A 19,192-nucleotide genomic window follows, 5' to 3' on the forward strand; every position below is an offset into this window, starting at 1 on the left:
CGAAAATTAGATTTAATTTTGTATTAAAGCGAATAGCCTTGAAACTTCCAATACAGTCAGGTAATAAAGCTGTTGAAACATCCCATACCTACACCAAGTATGCAGCCTGTAAATCCCTTACTTACCCTCTTCAGCTGCAAGTGCTGCTCTGCCTTCCCCCACAGCTGTCTTAGCAGCACATGCATTCAGAAAAACCCAAGGACAGAGCTCTTATTCACATTTTTCATAGTGCTACAAAACTAAACCCAGCAAACCTAAACCCAAACCAAACAATGGCATCTTTTGATGGGTGTTTGCTGTCTGATCTTATCTCTGCCTGCCTTATGCTTGAACGAGCTCCTGTGTGAAAATACTAACTGTCACTTAGCGAGGTCATCTCCAACCAACGTTACTTGTCAGGGGAGATGACAATATAGAGACACCAGCGCAGTCGGTGTTTCAAGCTGCCAGTTTCCTGCTTGAAGGAGAAAGGAGTGACATGGATGGGGGTGCTGGGGGAGGTGAGTTTGGGGGCGACTCTGGTTTGGAAGGCAGAAATACCCCTTGGTTCAAGCTGAATGTCCCGGTCCATGAGCCCCACCTCCTCCTCAGCCGGCTGAGCAGCATCGACACTGTCTTTTTTTTTTTTAATTTGATCTAGCCTCTTTTGATGACTAAGGGAACAGGAAGATTATAGTTTAAGTATGTAATTTTCATTTGATGTGACAGGTTAAAGCTATGTGCATTTAGAGAAGGCTTAGGCTATTTTAGTTCAATTACAACACTGATTTAGGACCTGACTCACTCTTTGAGGCCTAACTTCATGTAGACACATGATGACTTAAATTTACTGCTAAATGAAATATAGGCATATGTTTACGTTACTCTGCTTAAATGCTTTGCTGGTGTAGGGGTGGATTTACACAGCAAGCGCAATCCTAAATCAGGGGTACAGAGAATTAGATTTTGCTTGGGTGTTTTTTTTTTTTTTCCTCAGCACAAAGGCTAGATATTTCAGAGTTTATTTTACTTTGTCTTGTGCCCCTCCAGACATTAGCCTGTGTAATCTCCAAGTGCAATGTGTGCCTTCCAGTGTGCAGTCCTGCTAGAGACCCAACACCCTCAAGTCTCCCTGGCTTTAAAGACAGCTGGGCAGGCTAAGAGCTGTGAAGATGCAAACTGCTAAAACTCAACAAAGCAAACTAGGAGCAGTAACCCTTCCCTGGCATGGCTGAAGAGAGTGGAAACAGGTTTTGTATGAAATGGTAACATACTCCTGTTTCAGTAAGCTCCTTGGCTGGACTGCCCTGAAGACAGCCGGTGAGGGATGTGATGTGCAGCAGCTGTGTGGACAGAGGTGTGAGCCCCAGGTCACCCTTGGTTTCCCATTTTCCATGGGAAAATGTCCTGTGTTCAGGTAGAGGGCAGGAAATTTGCTTGCAGAAGCTTTTGTGTGTCCAGAGTCTCGTGGCCTTTGTAGGTCAGACCGTGACAAAGAAAGCGTTAGCGGTTTCCCAAAACTAAAGGAAAGGTTTTTTTAGGAACTCAGAGCACAAAAGAGATAGTCATGCATACAGAGGGAGGCACAGGCATTCTAGGTGCCTTAGCTAATGCTTCCTCTTTAGAAGAAACCAAAGCTACCCAGCTTTGGGGTTTTTTTGCCTTTAAAAAACCTGAAAAGGCACACCCCACACCCCCCCCCTCTGCTTTTTAGAGCAGCCCTCTCTGAAGCAAATGTGGAAGTGGCTCTGAACCTCTCTTCTTACTTTTATTTCTCCTGCAAAGCAGAACAAGCAAACAGCAGTTTGTATGTCTCCTTAATGACATCTGTCCACCTCTAGCCTTGGAGTGGAGGGGGAGGAGAAAGGGAGCTGCCAGCAGCCTGTAGCGATTGATCTGTTTCTTGGTTTTTATGCTGCGCTAGAACAACCTGTTTCAAAAGTGACAATGACAAATCAAAGTGAATATTTCTTGATAGAAATTCAAACTCCCTGATTTGTTAGTGGGTATTTTGCTATTAGAAGGGCTGCTCTATCTGTAACATTTATTTGGAAGTATTCTTTTCTGCTTGAGCTTGCAGCCCTTCGGAGAGAAATGCATTTCCCCAAAGCCATTTGCTTCAATAATTGTTGTCATGTGAAACTGTCATTGATTGCTGTCACCGGGGGACAGTTTGCATGTATACGAAGGTAAAAATGCTGCGCCTCTCCACTTGCACCAAGAAGTATTGCAAGTGGCCCCGGGAAGGGATGGGACGTCTTGGCTGGACTCGGGCCAGCCCTAAAGCAAAGGCTTGACTGTGCCCGGGGCTGAGCGCTGTCCTGAACCTGAGCTGGTGCCCAAACAGCAAAGCGTCAGGGGTCAAGCAAACACAGGGGTGTGAGGAGATGGGAGGAGAGGGGCGATGAAGTGACTGGGCAGAGTGGAGACGGGGCTGGCAGCGGGGTGCTGCCCCCCACCGCTGCTGCTGCCCGCGGGGTTGCGCGGGGCGGTGTTTGCTCCCCTTTGCCCTTGTCACCAGAATGTCATTCCCCGTCAGGGGAAATCTCGGGACCGTGAGGGTGCCCTAACGCAGCCTTTTTAGCAGAGGGAGGTTTCTCTCCCCCTGTGCAGGTGAAGGCAGCATCGTTGGTAACTGGGAGCGCGGAGCCGGACCGTCCCAGCGCTGGAAGGGCTGGCTCTGCGCTGACGCTTTCCAGCCCCACGAGCACCGCTCCGGCGCCTGGGAGGCCATTGCCTCCCCCCTGCCAGCCAAAATATCCAAAATAAACCATCTGCGGGCAGTTCCTAACCTTGCCTTCCCTGCCGACGGAGCTTGCCGCGGTACAGTCGGTCCGTTACCTATGGGAGAGAGGGAGGGAGGAGGGAGAGGGAGGGAGGGAGGGAGGAGGAGGAGGAGGAGGAGGGAGAGAGGGAAGGCGGCAGGAGCTCCGGTTACCGCTGCCGCAGCGCTGCCGTCCCTCGCTTCTGGCCCCGGAGGCACAGGCGATCGCGCTGCGCCTCGCTCGGGGTGGCTGGGCTGCGGGGGGACCCGGGGAGACTTCGCAAACTGCAGCCGGCGCCCCGCTCCCGGGGGAAGGGCCGCCCGCCCGCTGCAGCCCCCGCCCAGCACGGCCGGAGCCGCCGGGGGATGCGCCGCGGCCGCCTGAGGTGAGGAGCTGCCCCTGCCCCCAGCTCCAGCGGCAGGTATGGCCGGGGGCACGGGGGTCCCCGCACCTACGGCTGCACCCCTGGACCTGCGCCCCCGGCTTTCTGAGAGTCGCCAGCCGCCGCGGCGGGGTAGGGAGAGTAGGACAATAAAGCGTGGCGGATGCCACCACAGTTGGGAGATGGGATCAAAGTCCAGGGAAGCCGCTCGCCCGGGCCGAGCATCCGGTGGCCCCGTGGCATGTGGGGCTCAGCCGAGGGCTCCGGACCGCAGCGCCCGTCCTCCGGTAAAGCGGGCAGTGATGTGCATCACGGGCGGTGATGTGCATCACGGGCGGTGAGGTGCATCAGGCTATTTGGCGTGAGCGGGGAACACTGATTTGGTGGTAAGAAAGTAGCAAGCAATCTTCTTGTTTGCCGGAGGATTTAGTGTGTGCTATTTAGTGTGTCTTTTAACACAAGGAAATCGTTTGGCAGCCAGCGAACCTGTCCCCAGATAAAAACCAGGATCACTTAGGACAACTACAGGGCAATGTTCTCCTGGCTGTCCAGTGTGTTTGCTGAGACCTTGGATAAGATGCTTAAAAAGAAGAAGATCCGTGCGGTACAGGTAAGTAATTAAAAAGCAGCCCTTGGGCCTGATCCTACAGACATCGCTGTGTATAATCAGCACTTTTAAAGCCAAGTAGTTATTTACAAAGGATTTGCCAGCATGAGGGCCGTGGTACGATTACTGTTCCTCTGCTTTCTGCCTTAGCCTTGCTAATGCAAAGAGGAGCCGGACACCGTCCCTCCCGGTTAGCATTTGGCACAGGGCTGCGGCGGTGCGGGGAGCCTGAGTGGCTGTCCTGGGCTTCCCTGCCCTGGGTGGAAACTGTGTGATGCCCAGTCAATGTTATCCTCCAAAAGTACCAGATTGCTTCTTTCGCAGACATGTAAAGGCAAAGATTTAGTTCAAGTGCTGGGTTGATAGGGGAAGAATAAAGCTCCAAACACTGAAAAATGACTGTGCCAAGAGGCAGCATGAAACAAAAGGGCACAGAATGGCAGGAGCACTGGGCTCACCTACTCTGTGCAAAGTGCTGCCCCGGCTTAAAATAGGAGCAAAAACCATCTGAAAGGTACCATCCTGATAAGTCCTCATCCTACAGTGATATTGTCAGGGCTGAGCAGCACTCTGTTTATGAAAGATTTAGGAGTGATGTTGGAATATCATTATTGGTAATTTTCCCCATTTTGAACATTTATTGTACAATCTGCATGGCTAGCTCTTCTCTGCAGTGCTCTTTTACTTCTTACTTTGTGTATCTTGACATTGCTTCCGAGGGAGACACAGAGGACCCTCATTCTGTCTGAAATACCATTTTCATGTTTATTTTTTTCATTAAGATAAAAAATCCAACATACAGCACTAACTGTAAATGAGGGTGATACTTGATTTGTTTGGGGGAACAACAGACATGTACATACACTTTTTGAAGAATCGTGCTTCTATAGCTCAGAGAACCAGGCTCTTGGAGTACTAGCATTGACAGCAAGAGCTTAAAGAAGAAATTTTGCCATTGCTTTTTTTGTTTATGAAGATAAGAAAGTGGCTGTGAGCTGGATTTTGTTCCTGTTCAGCACAATGAACCACATGGGTTTATACAGGGTAAGGTTGCTCTGATTCATCCCATTGTGGACAATTACTTGTCTTTGGTGAGATCTGCAGTTTAGAACATAGCAATTAAAATAGTTATTGTAATAAATTTGCTGATTCATGAGGCAATTTTTAAAAAAAGTGAAATATGCTCATTAGCATCAGTGATAAATGGAAGATGGGAGTATTGTAGGAACAGAGGGAGCATTTGAAGAAGCAAGTCTATTAGCATTGAAGAGAAACCTGGAAAGGGACATTTGGTACAAGAGGGCAAAGGAAAGAGAGAGAGAATTGGAAGAGTTTTAGTCTGAATGTTTGGAAAAAATGATTACTAAGATGAGAAAAGGTCCGGAGTACCCCAGAGGCGCTGCTGTTTTCTCTGCCTGCAAGAAAGGATGCCTCGTTGCTCATTGCCTGCCAGCTGTGTTTGGATTGACTGTGGAAGTGGATTAAATTAAAACTGTCCAAATATACTCCTGAAAAGTACAAAGAATACCTACACCAGGGGCTGCACTGTAATGGCTGTCCTGCACAGTTTCTCTGCATTGATAGTCTGAAATTTGCAACAGGTTGCTTAACAGCTCATATTGCAGCCTCCACTGTAACATCTCTCTCCTTCCTGGAAAAGGGATCTGGCCTTACTAAATATCCCGGCTGACATTTTGGTGGGCTTTTTAGGGCCAGGATTCACGAGGAGAATTTTGCAGGCAGCTTGGAAAAGCAAAATGATATTTTAAAACAGAAGTAAGCTTTCCTGACTTGGCTAAAGTCCCTGGAAATAAATTTTGTTTTGACTCTTCAGATGCAGCACTTCTTTCCTGTGACATTTATGGGAGCAGCTCCACCTCCTGCCAAACTTTCTGCTGGTTTTGAGAGAAAACCTGCCATTTTGTTCTGAGGCTCTTTGGCTTTTCCAAATGAATGTCATGAGTGACTAGCCATGGTAATGTGGATGAGTTCAAGATGCATCAAGAGCTAATAGCTCTTAATGTTTGGTTGTTTTTTTTTTTAAATAAAGAGGAAGATGTAGCCTCTGGGTCAGAAGATCCCTGTGCCATAAATGCCTTCCTTCTGTGAGAATACACTCACCATGATCTTTGTTCTACTTTAGGCATCAGTTGCCTGGGTAGTTTCAGAGGCAGAACCCAGAGACCACATAGACTTCTGGTCTGGACCAGTGCAACCATTGAGTAATGGAAATTTTCACACCTGAGGTGACACTTCCATATCTGAACTGGAAAGGCTGTGTTTTTGAGTGGATGACACCCTTGTAATAATAAAGTTGTACCTTTTTAATAGGTGAGTGTTGCATGCAAAGCTCCTATGCCTATTCGTTGCCTCTGAGAGAGCTGCTGTGTCAGTTTATATGCGTACGCTGGCATTGTGGTTAACCACCAGTTCATTACCCTCTGTAGTACAAAATCCATGATCTGGAGGAGGAAATGGTGGAAATCTTTCTTTGAAGAGATAAGGTTAAGGAATTACAGTGGGTCAGATGGCTCTTCTGAAACTGTCTCTGTCGTAGCACAGCGGGAAGAGACCTGGGGGGCGGAGGTGAAACTTTCAGGGACTCTTACTCAGTTACTGAATTCTAACCAATTTATGTTTTAAAGTCTACATTTTTTGGTCAGATTTTTTCTTTGATTGCTGGGAAAAAAGTTTCTTTGCCTGTTATAACTGTACCATTGTTTAGGCTGTGTTGGTCATTCTGCTAAAAACAATACACTTGTATGCATATATCTGTATACATCTGTATTATGTATATATGCATGGAATTTCATTGTGATTAATATTAATCTAAAATTTAAGACATCACTCTAATATGTGGGGTTTTTTCCCCTAGAACCATTAAATTAAAAACATGACTTGTTTCTACTCTACATCTTTTTTTTTTTTCCTTATTCTTTTTCTTTTCTTATTAAAACCCAAAGTGGCAAATAAAACCAGTCCAACCTTCTACAAAGAACATTCAATTTCCTGTTAAAGTTACAGGCTCAATCAGCTAAAAGGGTATTAGTGACATAACAACAGAGTATAAGCCAGGCGACATGGTAGGATTTGAAAATTAGTGCCAACAGTGCTCCTTTTCTATCTGTTGTCTAATTGATTGCTTAGGGTTTGGAGATCAGGACTCCTGCCATGGGTCTGTGACCATGGGTGAATGGCTCACCCATTGCCCAGCATTAGCTCCCTGGCTGTAAAACTTCATGGCCTTTCTGGAGAGCCAGGGGCTTATTTTAGGCATCAAAAGCACCCACCCCTCAGAGCCCCTCTCCCCATGCACACCCCATCACAGCAGGCCAACCGTAGTGCAGAGGTGCCTGGAGAGGAGCTGGGAAAGCTAACCCTACTCAGTAGCACTGCAAAAAAAGTGACAAGAAAACCAGAGAAGAAAAAAAAAAAAAAAAAAAAAAAGGAAAAAAAGAAAGAAAAAAGGGAGAGGATTTGACTGTAAATAAAGTGCCTAGCAACTCAGGGCTTAAATGATAGAAGCTGGTATGTATGAAGCAGAGGAACAATATCTTGCTTTGAGTCACTGATGGGCTGACAAGGAAAGAAATCCTGACAGCAGAAGCTGGTGAGAGGTAGCAGAGGGAAAAAGGTTTTCCATGGTCTGACAGTAAGGGCGGCAGAAGGAGTTTTTCCCTTGTCCTGCACCCTTTCCAGGTTGTCATCCTTCTTGCCTGCCAGTCTTGACATTTGCTTTGGGTGAGGGCATTGTTAATACATGTTGCTGTAAAAACCTCCCTCTGAAAAGTGGCATTTTAAAGTGCCAGGAAGGAGACATTTAGCCTCATCACCTTGGTGGCGCAGTTCTTTTGGTTGGAAGCAGCATCACCGGCTTGGGAGGTTCAGTGGGATGCTGCTATCAAACGCATGGGGCAGGAGAAGCCAGCCAGCGCTCCCAGGGGATGAGGCAGGGTAGTCTGTCCCCATGCAACCCTTTATTTAGGGTAGAGGTTCACCACCACTAGTTTTGGTAGTCCTGTGTGGGACATGAGTAGGCACTGCTGTTCCTGAGAAGGTCTGGTCGGTGTCGGGCCACTTCCCGCTCTGGCAGTGGGGGGACAGCTGAAAACTACTGGGCCAGAGGCAATCCCTCCCCAACTTCAGAGCTTGGGCTACAGGAGAAACCCAGCTACGTGCCTACCTGTAACGGTGGCCAGGCCACTGCTGAACCCACTGCCTTGCCAGAGACATCGTCTTTGAGAGTTCCAGGCTGTCCCCTGCTCCTCTGAAATGCTTGCGCTTAGAAAAAAAAAATAAATGTTTCCTGCTGTATGTGACATTTTCTTATTATCTGTGAATGTTCAATCCCTCCCTGTGTCCTGCTGAGCTTCTGAGAAAGCAATTTAAAGGTTTTATTCTGAGGAAAATCAAAAGTTAGCGGGTATTATTAGTACTTATACCAGGGCACATGTTCTGATTATTAGGGAAGAAAAATGGGAATATTGCTGCTGACTTGAACTGTGCAGTATGTGAGGTCATTAACTCCTGCTTATGCACTTAAATCACGCCAATGCTTTTAGGTCTGCGTTGTCACAGCTGCTTGTGTTTCTGTTTACAAAGCGAGGACTCTTGCAGATAGTCAAAGCACTTCAGCCTTTTGCGGTGCGGGTCGTTCGCTGGCTGGTGTGTGTGACCTCAACACAAAGCTAACACCCATCGTCCACTGAACTCAGTGGCCTGACCGTAGCTTTGCCCCAGAAAAAACTGAGAAAACTTTATTTCTTTAAATTGGTATTTTGAATCTGTTTCTCAGGGGGACACTAGACCTACTTACCTCTCTCTGCCTCGGCCAGATTTCTTTTCCTGATCTATGTGGCAGATAGTCTTGATCTCTTGGTGACGTTTACATAATTATACTCATTAACAGAACTAAAGGAGGTGTCAGATTAATTTTGATGGAATAACTAGACTTTGTCACAAGAGTTACCACGGCCTTATCACTGTGCAACATGAAGGAGTTACACAGGGGTCAGCAGTGTGGACAGAGACCCTAAAGCCAAACTGCCTGCTGCAGCAGAACGCAGGAGGAAGCTCTTGCCGCTGGTGGAAATAGGTACTTGCAAAGTAGAGGGCTGCAGTTTGACTGATTTGGATCACAGACCTTGACTACCTTCTTTTCTCCACGAGCTTGTTTCAGGTGTGTGCGAGAGGAGCACTGGGCTGCAGGCTCCTGTAGTGCGCGTTGCTTGGGTGCCAGGCTGTTGTGCAAACCTCATTTGGATCTGTGCAGAGCCGTGAAACGCTGTGCCAGTCAGTTTTAACAAACCGCTGTTTAGGACGCGAAGCAGGTAATTTTTTGGCAGTGCCCTACATAAAATATTGTGTAGTTGAAACAACAGGAGATAGAAAAAGCTTTGACATAATTACAAAGTGCAATTTCTGACTCAGATCAGAGAGAAAACCCAAGTATAATGTCATGCAAAAAGATTTTCTAGAAAACTGGAAAGATTGGTTTTGATGCAAAAGTACTGGATGCTGTTCAAAATGACCTCTAGAAAAGAGGTTGGCTGCTAATAGGTCTCCATTGCTTTCTGGACCACCTCCTGTAGACTTATTGTTCCTTTCATACTAACATCTCCAGGACTGTTCCACAGAGGTATGTGCATGCAGGCTGGAAATCTTGAATCACAGACTGTACTATTTGTCGGACGCAGGCAAAGGAGGAAAGATACAGTGACAGAGACAGCTTAGAAACCACAAGGTGTTGTCACACCTAACCCACACTCATATCTCTGCTGTAGAGCAAGGTACTTTAGGTTGGGTGGTGATTGTTTTGTTAAATGTGGTCACAGCCATGCTGTCCTGTTGAAACATCACAGAAGCCATTTTTTCCCCATGTGTTCTTCACACGTAGCTGTTCTCTCAGGCAGTGGGGGAGATGGAGCATTTGCTTCACCCAGGAACATAAACCTGCTGTTTGCAAGTGGGATCAGGACGGGATGGGGACCCAGCATCCCAGGGCTAAGGAGCCAATACTAAGGTGATTTAATTCCCTGATAGGCAACTTAAGTGGTCCAAGGAACTGACCTGCCTGTATTAATACAAAATTATTTTAACTTTCAAAATTTTCCCTGTTCACCCAAAACCAAGAGTGAAATCGAAGGTTTTAAAAGAAAAACAGCCTCAGAGACAGGAAGCTGGTCATCTCTGTCACCCTTTCCCTTGGTACTCTTTCAGTAATGCCAACCTTGTAACCAATTGCCAAGCTTGGGTCCTTGGGACACCAAAGCTGTACCTCTGCAAATGTATCTTTTCCAACAGCCCCACCGTTGCATCACAGGCTCCCACTGGCCTTGCGGGCATCTGGGGCAACTCATCCCTTCTTGAGCATCAAGGGGGACAAATTAAAGGTAGGGCTGTCAGGTGAGACACCTGTGTGCACTCTCATCTGTTTGCTGAGTTCACCTGGCGAGGGAAGTTTGGGCAACTGGTGTTATAATGGGGAAAGAATATTGCAAGAGTGAAACAGAGGAAATGGGATTGCAACAAAAATCCTGTATGGACAGGGAGGCTGAGACTCCTCTACTGCATCTGGTCCAGGGGCTTTCGTGGCTCTGCAGGGCTGGGTGTCCCAGTGAGGAGCCGCAGCTCGGGTGAATCCCCAGAGTGGGGTCCAACGTGTTATCCGGATGGCTCCCTCCTACACATGGCTGGGGAGGCAGAGAGAACTGGGACACCAGCCTGGGAGCACCCAAGGTGCTACTGGTGTGATCTGGGCCCTTGCAAGCCCTCTCCCCAGTCCACTCCACAAATATCTCTGTGGGTAACGGCAAACGTTTCATTTGAGGAAAAAAGAACAGCATTCCTACTAGTTCCAGGTAAGCCCAAATTTCCTTTTGGTGATTAAACCAATGGCAAAAACTAGTATTTTCCAGATTTCACATAGTTAGAACCAAATGAGACTTTGCTCCAGGAAGCGTTTATTATCAAGGCCACTGCCTACCCATTGGTGGTGGTCAGTCACCTGCTGTGAAACGATATGTGTACATATGTGTGATCTGCAAAATTTATAAAATATGTTTTACAATGTACATACATTTACAAATGTTTGCATTGCCTCTGTGTGTGTGTGTGTGTGTTTATATAGCTGTATAAGGTATGTTGCTTCATACATGCACTGAAAAGGGAAGACAGCCTGGCTCTGGATAGGCAGTATGGTAAATACATGCCAGAACATACGTTGGGAGGCTGCTCTCCCAGCTGTCCAGAACAGGGACCTTTTTAATTTTTTTCTTGAGATCTGTTACCAGTGCCCAAACATGGAAACAAGAAGTAAATATGGTCAAATCACATTTGTCTGATTCTATTGCAGTCTGGTAAAATTAGTATGTTATATTATGGTTTCTTGCTCTTGAGTATTTCTAAAATACTTCTGAAAGTATTTTAATGGGTTTTAATAGAAAATGGCTCTCAATTACTTTCTTTATTCAGTATTTGAAGGACTTTTGTTTGTACATGTTCTGGAATTCCTGTGACAGAGAAATGTCAAAAACTCTCAGACAGTCTCGTGAGAGCAGGTGACAGGAGCAAACCTCTTCTGCAGCCCTGTTGTCGACCTCAGAACATCATCCTTTCCTAAAAACACTATTTTCAGAATATTAATGTGCTTCCTCCCAGGCCACTGAAGAACATGAGAACAAATGCAGAGCAGATTTTCTTATAATCTTGTGTGTGTGTTTGTGCATATATATATTCTCATACAATTTTACATAAGTATTTAATTAAAGCAATTTTTAAGTTAATCACAAGACTGCTGTGAGCTATACATGCAAGAAAAAACAGATCCAAGGAATACTCTATTTAAAGATAAAGTTAATTTAAATGTAAGTGGCAGAAGAAATGTGAACTTTTGAAATATTTTCAAAATTCATTAGTGAATCATTGCAAAAATGCATTTCACTGTGGGAGGAATTTCAGTAAACCAGGACTCCAGTTCTGCTTGTTTCGTGCTTCTGAGAATACTGACTGAAGTGAATGGGACTGTTCTTATGAGTAAAATGAGCTGGATTTGGTCCCAGGAACACCTGGCTGGACTTTAAGATGAACTTATAACTGCAACGCAAAACCTCTTTTGCTGCTTGGAAAGGGGAATTTGAACAAAAGAGGGCACTAACGTGGTTTTGGGGAGTCTGGGCAGAACATTCCTGATTGGAAGGCAGAGATCAAACTTCTATGAAATCTATAGCTCTGGGGATTGTACATTAGTTTGCTGTACTTTTAGGTGAGATGCCATATCCAATTCCTTGTTAAGAAGCAGGGAAGCAGAAGGGAATGCCCTTCCCCCAGTAAAATTTCCCCCACCCTAGTGCTCTAAAATAGTAACTGGTGGGCCTGCGGCTTAATAGAATGAGCAATTGAAGCATTATACTCTTCTCACCAGGTTAATTTATGGTGATGCATAATTTTTTTGACACTGTGACCTTTTTGGGTTTGCTTAGATAACTTTTCTTTCTCTCGGAATTTATACTAGAATTGTAATCAGATATGCAGCACATTAATCTGTAATAAGAATGAATGAATGAACATTGATGTTATTGTTTTGGATCTCTTTCACCTTGAAAGGAGAAGGAAGTACAGATAACCTCTTCTCACCTCAGCGTGCCCTAGTGAGTTACCTAAACTCTGCAAAAGCTGAAACATCCAAATAACCTGACCCACTGTTGGGTTTTTTTCTGAGCAGGTGACCCGACTTCAAATACATGACTCATGGTCCCTCCAGCAAAAAGATCAGGAGCAGTTTCTGGGTGGGTGCAAGAGCCCCACAGGATGCAAGGAAGCTGAAGATAGGAGGAACCTGGCTGGGTCTACCCACTGGACAGCACTTGCTGGCTCTGGGATACAGGCACTTTACAAACAAATGGAGAAACATGGTATGTAAACCGCTACCCCCCCCCCCCCCCCCCCCCATCCTTCCCCCCCTTACTGTTGTTATTCTTTCTCACCTGGCATGGGCCCATACCTGCTACTTCTCCACTCTTTGGCTTGTGAGGGCCCCGGTGGGTCTAGGTCATGGTTTGTAAGATGTCAAAGATGGGGAGGAGGTCTGAACAATTAGGCAGGGTAACCTGCTGTCAGTGGACATGCTTGTGTGGATTTCTGAGGAGATGCTGGCTTGGAGGGAGGGAATATTCAAGTAAGCACAAGTGTGAATTTGATTGCCAGCAGGCATCTTGGGGGAACGATACTGAAGGAAATGCATGTGGGCGAGTGCTCTGAAATAGGTAGCTTTCAATTAGAGATGACCTGGCTTTAAATCCCTATGCAGGGACTGGTATACAGCACTAGAAGGAACTAGGTTCTTTTTTTTTCTTTCTTTAATGTGCTGATCCTTCTTGTTTCTTTCAGATGGATTTTGGAAAATTCAGGCTGTTTGTTTGCCTTGTAGGGCTCAGCTGTGCTAGCTTCTGGGTTTTTTACAACAACTTGACTGAATTCTGTATGTTCTGTGAAAACAGCCCAGATTACATATTCCCCATAGAGACTTTTAGGAGGATCGGAGGAAATTTCTTGCAGCTCCCAGATATAGACTGCCATAAGAACCCTCCTTTCCTCGTCCTGCTTGTGACATCCTCGTACCACCAGGTCGATGCCAGAATGGCCATCCGGCAAACCTGGGGGAAGGAGAGAACAGTTGCCGGCAAGCGCCTGGTGACATATTTCCTGCTGGGAAGCACTGTGAATCTCAGCCAGCAGGCTGATATCGCTGCTGAAAGCCAAAAGTACAGAGACATTATTCAAAAGAATTTTACAGACACGTATTACAATTTGACTTTGAAGACCATGATGGGAATTGAATGGATTCACAGATTTTGTTACCAGTCCAGCTTTGTGATGAAAACGGACACAGATGTGTTTGTCAATGTCTTTTACCTCACTGAGCTTCTTCTAAGGAAAAAAAGGACCACTGGATTCTTCACAGGTTTTTTAAAACTGCATGAGTATCCCATACGGAGAAGAGGGAGTAAGTGGTATGTAAGTAGAGAAGAGTATCCAGCAAAGACCTACCCACCATTTTGTTCTGGGACTGGTTATGTTTTATCCACTGACATTGCTAGTCAGATCTATAATGTTTCAGAGAGTGTTTCGTTCATTAAACTGGAAGATGTATTCATAGGATTGTGCCTTGCCAAATTAAAAATTCGTCTGGAGGAGCTTCATTCAGAGCAGACGTTTTTTCCAGAAAGGATTAGGTTCTCTGTTTCTCGCTTTAAGAAAATCGTGATGTGTCATGAAGTAGAACCATCTGAGCAGCTGAGCTACTGGAATCACTTAGCGACAGAAAATCACGGAGTGCTCTAGCACCTTCCCTGCTCGAATTAACAAGATGAAACCCTCTGCATTTACAGGGCTACTCTTGACTCCAGCAGAACTCCCAATTAACTCTAAATGCATCATGTTAAGGACTTTTTAAATGGTTATTTCTGCCCAAGAACATGCAAACCTCTTTCTCTCCCACTCACTCTTACCTCTTTGCATCCCTTCTCTACACAAGTTACAATTATTATTTTTTCCTGAAAGATGCAGGACTGCAAACTTGCCCTCCAAATCTTGCTGCTACAAGACTGGCAACATTTCTGCAGTGCCAAACTAAAAGTCAAAGTACTTTTGTTCAGAGAAGAAATCTGCGCCCTCTTGCTGGTCTGCCTTGATAGATTACTTCATTTGCACCCATCTGTGTAGGCATTTAAGAAAAGGTGTTTGCATTCCCTTCCTGGTATAGGGCGCTGCAGCCCTGCCCTTCCAGCCAGCTCTGTGTGGGAAGAACTGTGTAGTGGCACAGATCACTCCTTCAGTTCTACAGACTTTTTGCAGAGATGGAAGAATTTGCCTATGCAGGGCACTTGGGGCAACCTTAGGTACTGCAGGTCACCTGGTGAATGTGTAAGGCTAGTGCATCTCTTTCCTATACATGTCTCCTGCCGAAAATAATATGTCATAGAGCCAGATCCGTGGTCAGTGGGGAGTGGCCTGATCTTTCTACTAAAATAGACCCTGGAGACATCTTCCACATTTCTGTCTTATTTTGATTGCTTGAAACCTACTGTGAATGGTTTGCCAAGGCTGAACTAGAGTCACTTACAGTGAGCTAAACAGTATGTCTGATTTAGACATTTTTCCCGATGAGAAACTGGGTGTGTAAGGGAGAAGACAGGAGGATTTTTCTCATTTAAACAAGACCTAGTGCGAAGATGTGCCCAAGTAATCATTCAGGCTAGGAGCCTCATTTCTTATTTTGTTACCAAGCAAAGATTCATTAAATCACTAAGATGTTTGTAGGTTTCAGAGATAAAGAATTGGATCTTTACGGTAGATGCTGTGAAAAATACATTTGGGCTATGGGGAGGAGAAAGGAGTTAATAAAATCACTCCTTATGCAGTATTCCTATTTTTATTTACTTTCATGCAAAAAAAAGTTTTACCAGCAAGGAAGTATCATATGCCTATATTCTGTGTGAAATTTTTTTTTTTCAGAGAGCAGTAAAAGTGGGGCTGCTCCCTAGGAGAAGATGAGCCAGCAGCTAAGGGGGTCCAACAGCTGGCAGGGCTCAGCCCTACACACCCATGCCAGGGAGCAGGACAGACCCACAGACAGTGGCCAGGTCCAACCGAGAGTGCCGATCGTAAGGCAGGATCACGGTGATGAGGTAGGTCTGAGGTCAAGCCAGTAACGGCTGGGCCCTGGTGATGACAGGCGCGGGTCAGGAACACTGCCCCAGGATGGCAGGGCAGGGCCCTGGGGATGGGGACGTATACTGAGTGTGGTGAGAAGCATGGAGGAAATACAGGGAAAGGTATTTTACTACTTAGGGATTATATATTTTTATTGTTTCTTTTTTTTTTTTTTTACTGAAGTTTGTGAGGACTGTCTCTTTTTTACTTGCTTGTGCCTGAAGAGCAGGATAAATATTTTCAGCAGGAGTATGCCCCATCCTGAAAAGTGTTTAATAATGATAATAATATATTATTTATTTCCCTCTGATCTAGACTAACTTGAGCTCATGTACTTATTATTGACAATTGATGATGAAATAAATAATGTTTATTTATTTGGTAGAAGAATGATTTTCTTTGTTTTAAGTTTCCTATTCAGAAAATATCTGCATATACAGTGTTTGCAGGGATATGTCTGCCCACGTGGTCAGGTGGGTGACCAGGGAGGTGTTTGCCTTTCCCTAGTGCATACCCTGTGCCAGGGGATGGGCAGCCCAGCTCTGGGTTGAACCGCACCTCTCTGCCTCCCATCCCAACTTTGCAGGTGTATCTGCCCTTAAACTCAAAGCCCTGTTGTAGCACATCTAATTTTGCTGCTGCCTTCAGTAGGTGTGACGAGTCAGACTGATAAAGCCTAGCAACAGCATTTCAATCACTGTTCTTTCCATGTAACCTGCAGAAATGTCTTTTTGCCATTCATTGCTATTGTACCCAAGGTGTAAGCTGCTATTGCTTTAATTTATGGAAAAATGTTGAGCATAAAGGAGCACTACCTGGCCTCTCCTAGCTCCCTTTCTTGTGTGGTAAAGGGTCTGTGAGCTGGGACAGAACAATGCAGCCAAGTGTTCACCCTGGCCTCTTCTTGTTCTCAGACAAATAATCCTGCAGTCCCTTGAGGGTGTCACTTGCACTTTTGTGCCTGGTGCCAACCTTATCCCAGCTGGCACGACCAGTCCAACTGGGCGGTCCCAAGGACCCTGTATCTCAGCAGAATAACTATTAGTTTACATAAGGATGTGTTGACTTCACCTCCACTAGGTGTTGAGATCCGAGAAGTACGGTGGCACCCGGCTCCTGGGATGGTGGTGCTGCTGCTGGTGGTCTTCTGTAAGGCTGAGTTCATGGCCAAAGGGTAAAATCTCCTGTTAGGAGACAGTATTTTGGGTTGCTTCCCTGAATTTGTGATGCTTGTGAGTGGCATTAAAATATGTCTTACCTGAGCAGTTTGTGGCTTTGTGTCATCATAAAAAAAAGTTACACTTGAGGGCCAAGTTCTGCTAGGCTTCTTGATGGTGGCTTTTATTTCAGTTCAGGAGTTTTCCAAATTACTTGAATATAGCTGCTAACTGGGAAGATGGTGCTATTCTCCATTAATTGCACTTTCAGATGCTAACATTATATTCTGGGGGCTAAATTCATAGCTACCATGCTGTTTGGAATAAGGTCCTTAGGCATGTTTTAAGAAACCAACCCATTCTGCATACTGTTTCCAGGGAGTCTATTTGTAATTTTGAGTGACCCGTGCAAGATGCCCCTCCTTATTACTGCATTTGAAATATTTTGTCCCCGCTGAATATATATTGTTAAGCATCTAATGGCCTGCCTATCTGACACATTTAGCTTATCACTGATGAGGAACAAATGAGTACAGGTTGAAATATTATGGTTTCAGATAGCCTGTTACTCTCCCTTTTGCAAAGTAGCTTCCCAAGCAAATGCTTTAGGTTGCTGTACTTTATTTTCCTCAACATACAATTTTCTTTGTGCTTGCATAAATTAGAAACTGATTTCATAATTCTCTCTATTCAGTATGCTGCTTTGGATAAGAATAGAGTAAATGAATTATTAATTACTTAAAATATAAGGCTATCCTGCTGAAAAAGGTGATTTAAGAAAAGTAGATGATTGCATGTAAGGCAAACTTTTTAAACAAAGTCGCTGGGCTAGTCAGTTTATAAGTATCAGCTAAATGAAGTTAGCTTTTGCAGCATAGGCCTCAGATCATGATTTTTAACACAATCAAAACAGTGTTAGTGGCCTTTTGCCAATTTATGTTTATTTCCCTATGAAACAGCATCACAAAAAGATCAGAAATATAACTAGAACTGTAAATACAATTCTGCAGTGTACATACGCTTATTTTTTAGATTTTGTATAGGCTAATAAAAGAATTTAGACAATTTTGGGGCAGTTTATCTGTAAAAGTAGTGTGCTATCCTAACATTTTTATGCTTTCTGGGTCAGATGATTATTTTATCAGTTTTTTATGAATAGTTTTGAAAAGTTACTCTGAAAAGTTACTCCATTGCTTCTCATTTAGTAGGAAGGAGTGTAAAAATCAGCTGAGCTCATAGTGTCTAAAAGTTGTTTAGATCTGTGCATTTCAGCATACTCTATTTCTTCAAACACAAGGTCAGTTTTTGAATACAGAAAAATGAGTAAGTTATTCACAACTCTTATGTCACAAGTCATAGTTCTTAGTTTAAGTTAGGATTTTCAAAAGTGTCCATGAAGGATTTGGTCACACATCTCATCTCCTTCAGTATTTCTGAAGAGGTATAACCCTTCTAGGCACTTCTGAGAATACAAAGTAAATTTTTGTAATGAAACATTTGCCTTACGTAAAAGCTGAATGGAACAGAAGAGATAACTGTCTGTAATGGATCTGACAGGAATGCTGCTCTTCTTGGATGTGTGGGGGTTACTATATAATGTTAATATACAATGTGTGACAATGTTTGCATTATTTGTATAGAACATGAGAACATTGAGCTAACTATTCAATGTATGATATTTTAGTAAAATATTTTGTTACCACAGTTTTGTGTGTTCACTTATCTTTTCAGTTGTGTATGTATTAACATTTTGGGGTGTAGTGAGGTTAGGAGGCTTGCTCTTTTTCCAGTTAAAACAAATGGAATTGTAGAATCGTTTAGGTTAGAAAAGACCTTTAAGATCATCAAGTCCAACCATTAACTTAGCACTGCCAAATCCACCACTAAACCATGTCCCTGAGCGCCATGTCTACGTCTTTTAAATAACTCCTGGGACTGTGACTCCACCACTTCCCTGGGCAGCCCGTTTCAATGTTTGACCACCCTTTCAGTAAAGGAATTTTTCCTAATATCCAACCTAAACCTTCCCTGGTGCAGCTTGAGGCCGTTTCCTCTTGCCCTATTGCTTGTTACTTGGCAAAGAGACTGATCCCCACCTCACCACAGCCTCCTGCCAGGCAGTTGTAGGGAGCAGTAAGGTCTCCCCTGAGCCTCCTTCTCTCCAGGCTAAACAACCCCAGTTCCCTCAACCGCTTCTCTTAAGACTCGTGCTCTAGACCCTTCACCAGCTTCATTGCCCTTCTCTTGACACGCTCCAGCACTTCAGTCTTTCTCATAGTGAGGGGCCCAACTCTGAACACAGTTTTGGAGGTGCGGCCTCGCCCATGCCAAGTACAGGGGGACGATCCCTTCCCTAGTCCTGCTGGCCACACTGTTTCTGATACAAGCCAGGATGCTGTTGGCCTTCTTGGCCACCTGGGCACACTGCTGGCTCATGTTCAGCCGGCTGTCAACCAGCACCCCCAGGTCCTTTCCCACCAGGCAGCTTCCCAGCCACTCTGCCCCAGGTCTGTAGTGCTGCGTGGGGTTGTTGTGACCCAAGTGCAGGACTCGGCACTTGGTCTTGTTGAATCTGAACCTGAATCTGTTG

At 44.9% G+C, this 19,192-nt stretch overlaps 1 protein-coding gene across 5 annotated transcripts; it reads left to right on the plus strand.

Moving 5' to 3' along the window:
- Positions 1–2,895: 2,895 nt before the first annotated feature.
- Positions 2,896–18,324, plus strand: B3GALT5 (beta-1,3-galactosyltransferase 5). Of its 5 annotated transcripts, none has more exons than XM_055703231.1 (5): positions 2,896–3,129; positions 3,589–3,736; positions 8,913–9,063; positions 12,456–12,645; positions 13,121–18,324. In XM_055703231.1, exons 4-5 carry the CDS (start codon positions 12,475–12,477, stop codon positions 14,072–14,074), a joined length of 1,125 nt encoding a protein of 374 aa, XP_055559206.1. In that variant the 5' UTR covers positions 2,896–3,129; positions 3,589–3,736; positions 8,913–9,063; positions 12,456–12,474; the 3' UTR covers positions 14,075–18,324. The 5 variants fall into 5 exon arrangements, with proteins under 5 accessions (XP_055559206.1, XP_055559207.1, XP_055559209.1 ...); XM_055703232.1 differs by having other exon boundaries at positions 3,604–3,736; XM_055703234.1 differs by lacking the exons at positions 3,589–3,736; positions 8,913–9,063.
- The last annotated feature ends 868 nt before the right edge of the window (positions 18,325–19,192 follow it).

The sequence above is a fragment of the Falco cherrug genome, chromosome 2 (genome assembly GCF_023634085.1).
Source record: "Falco cherrug isolate bFalChe1 chromosome 2, bFalChe1.pri, whole genome shotgun sequence".
Classification (NCBI taxonomy): Eukaryota; Metazoa; Chordata; class Aves; order Falconiformes; family Falconidae; genus Falco; species Falco cherrug.

Coding starts and splice junctions, on each gene's coding strand:
- B3GALT5 (XM_055703231.1), top strand. CDS start 12,475: ATGACTCATGGTCCCTCCAGCAAAAAGATCAGGAGCAGTTTCTGGGTG. Junction 12,646..13,120: donor CAAACAAATGGAGAAACATG/GTATGTAAACCG, acceptor TGTTTCTTTCAG/ATGGATTTTGGAAAATTCAG.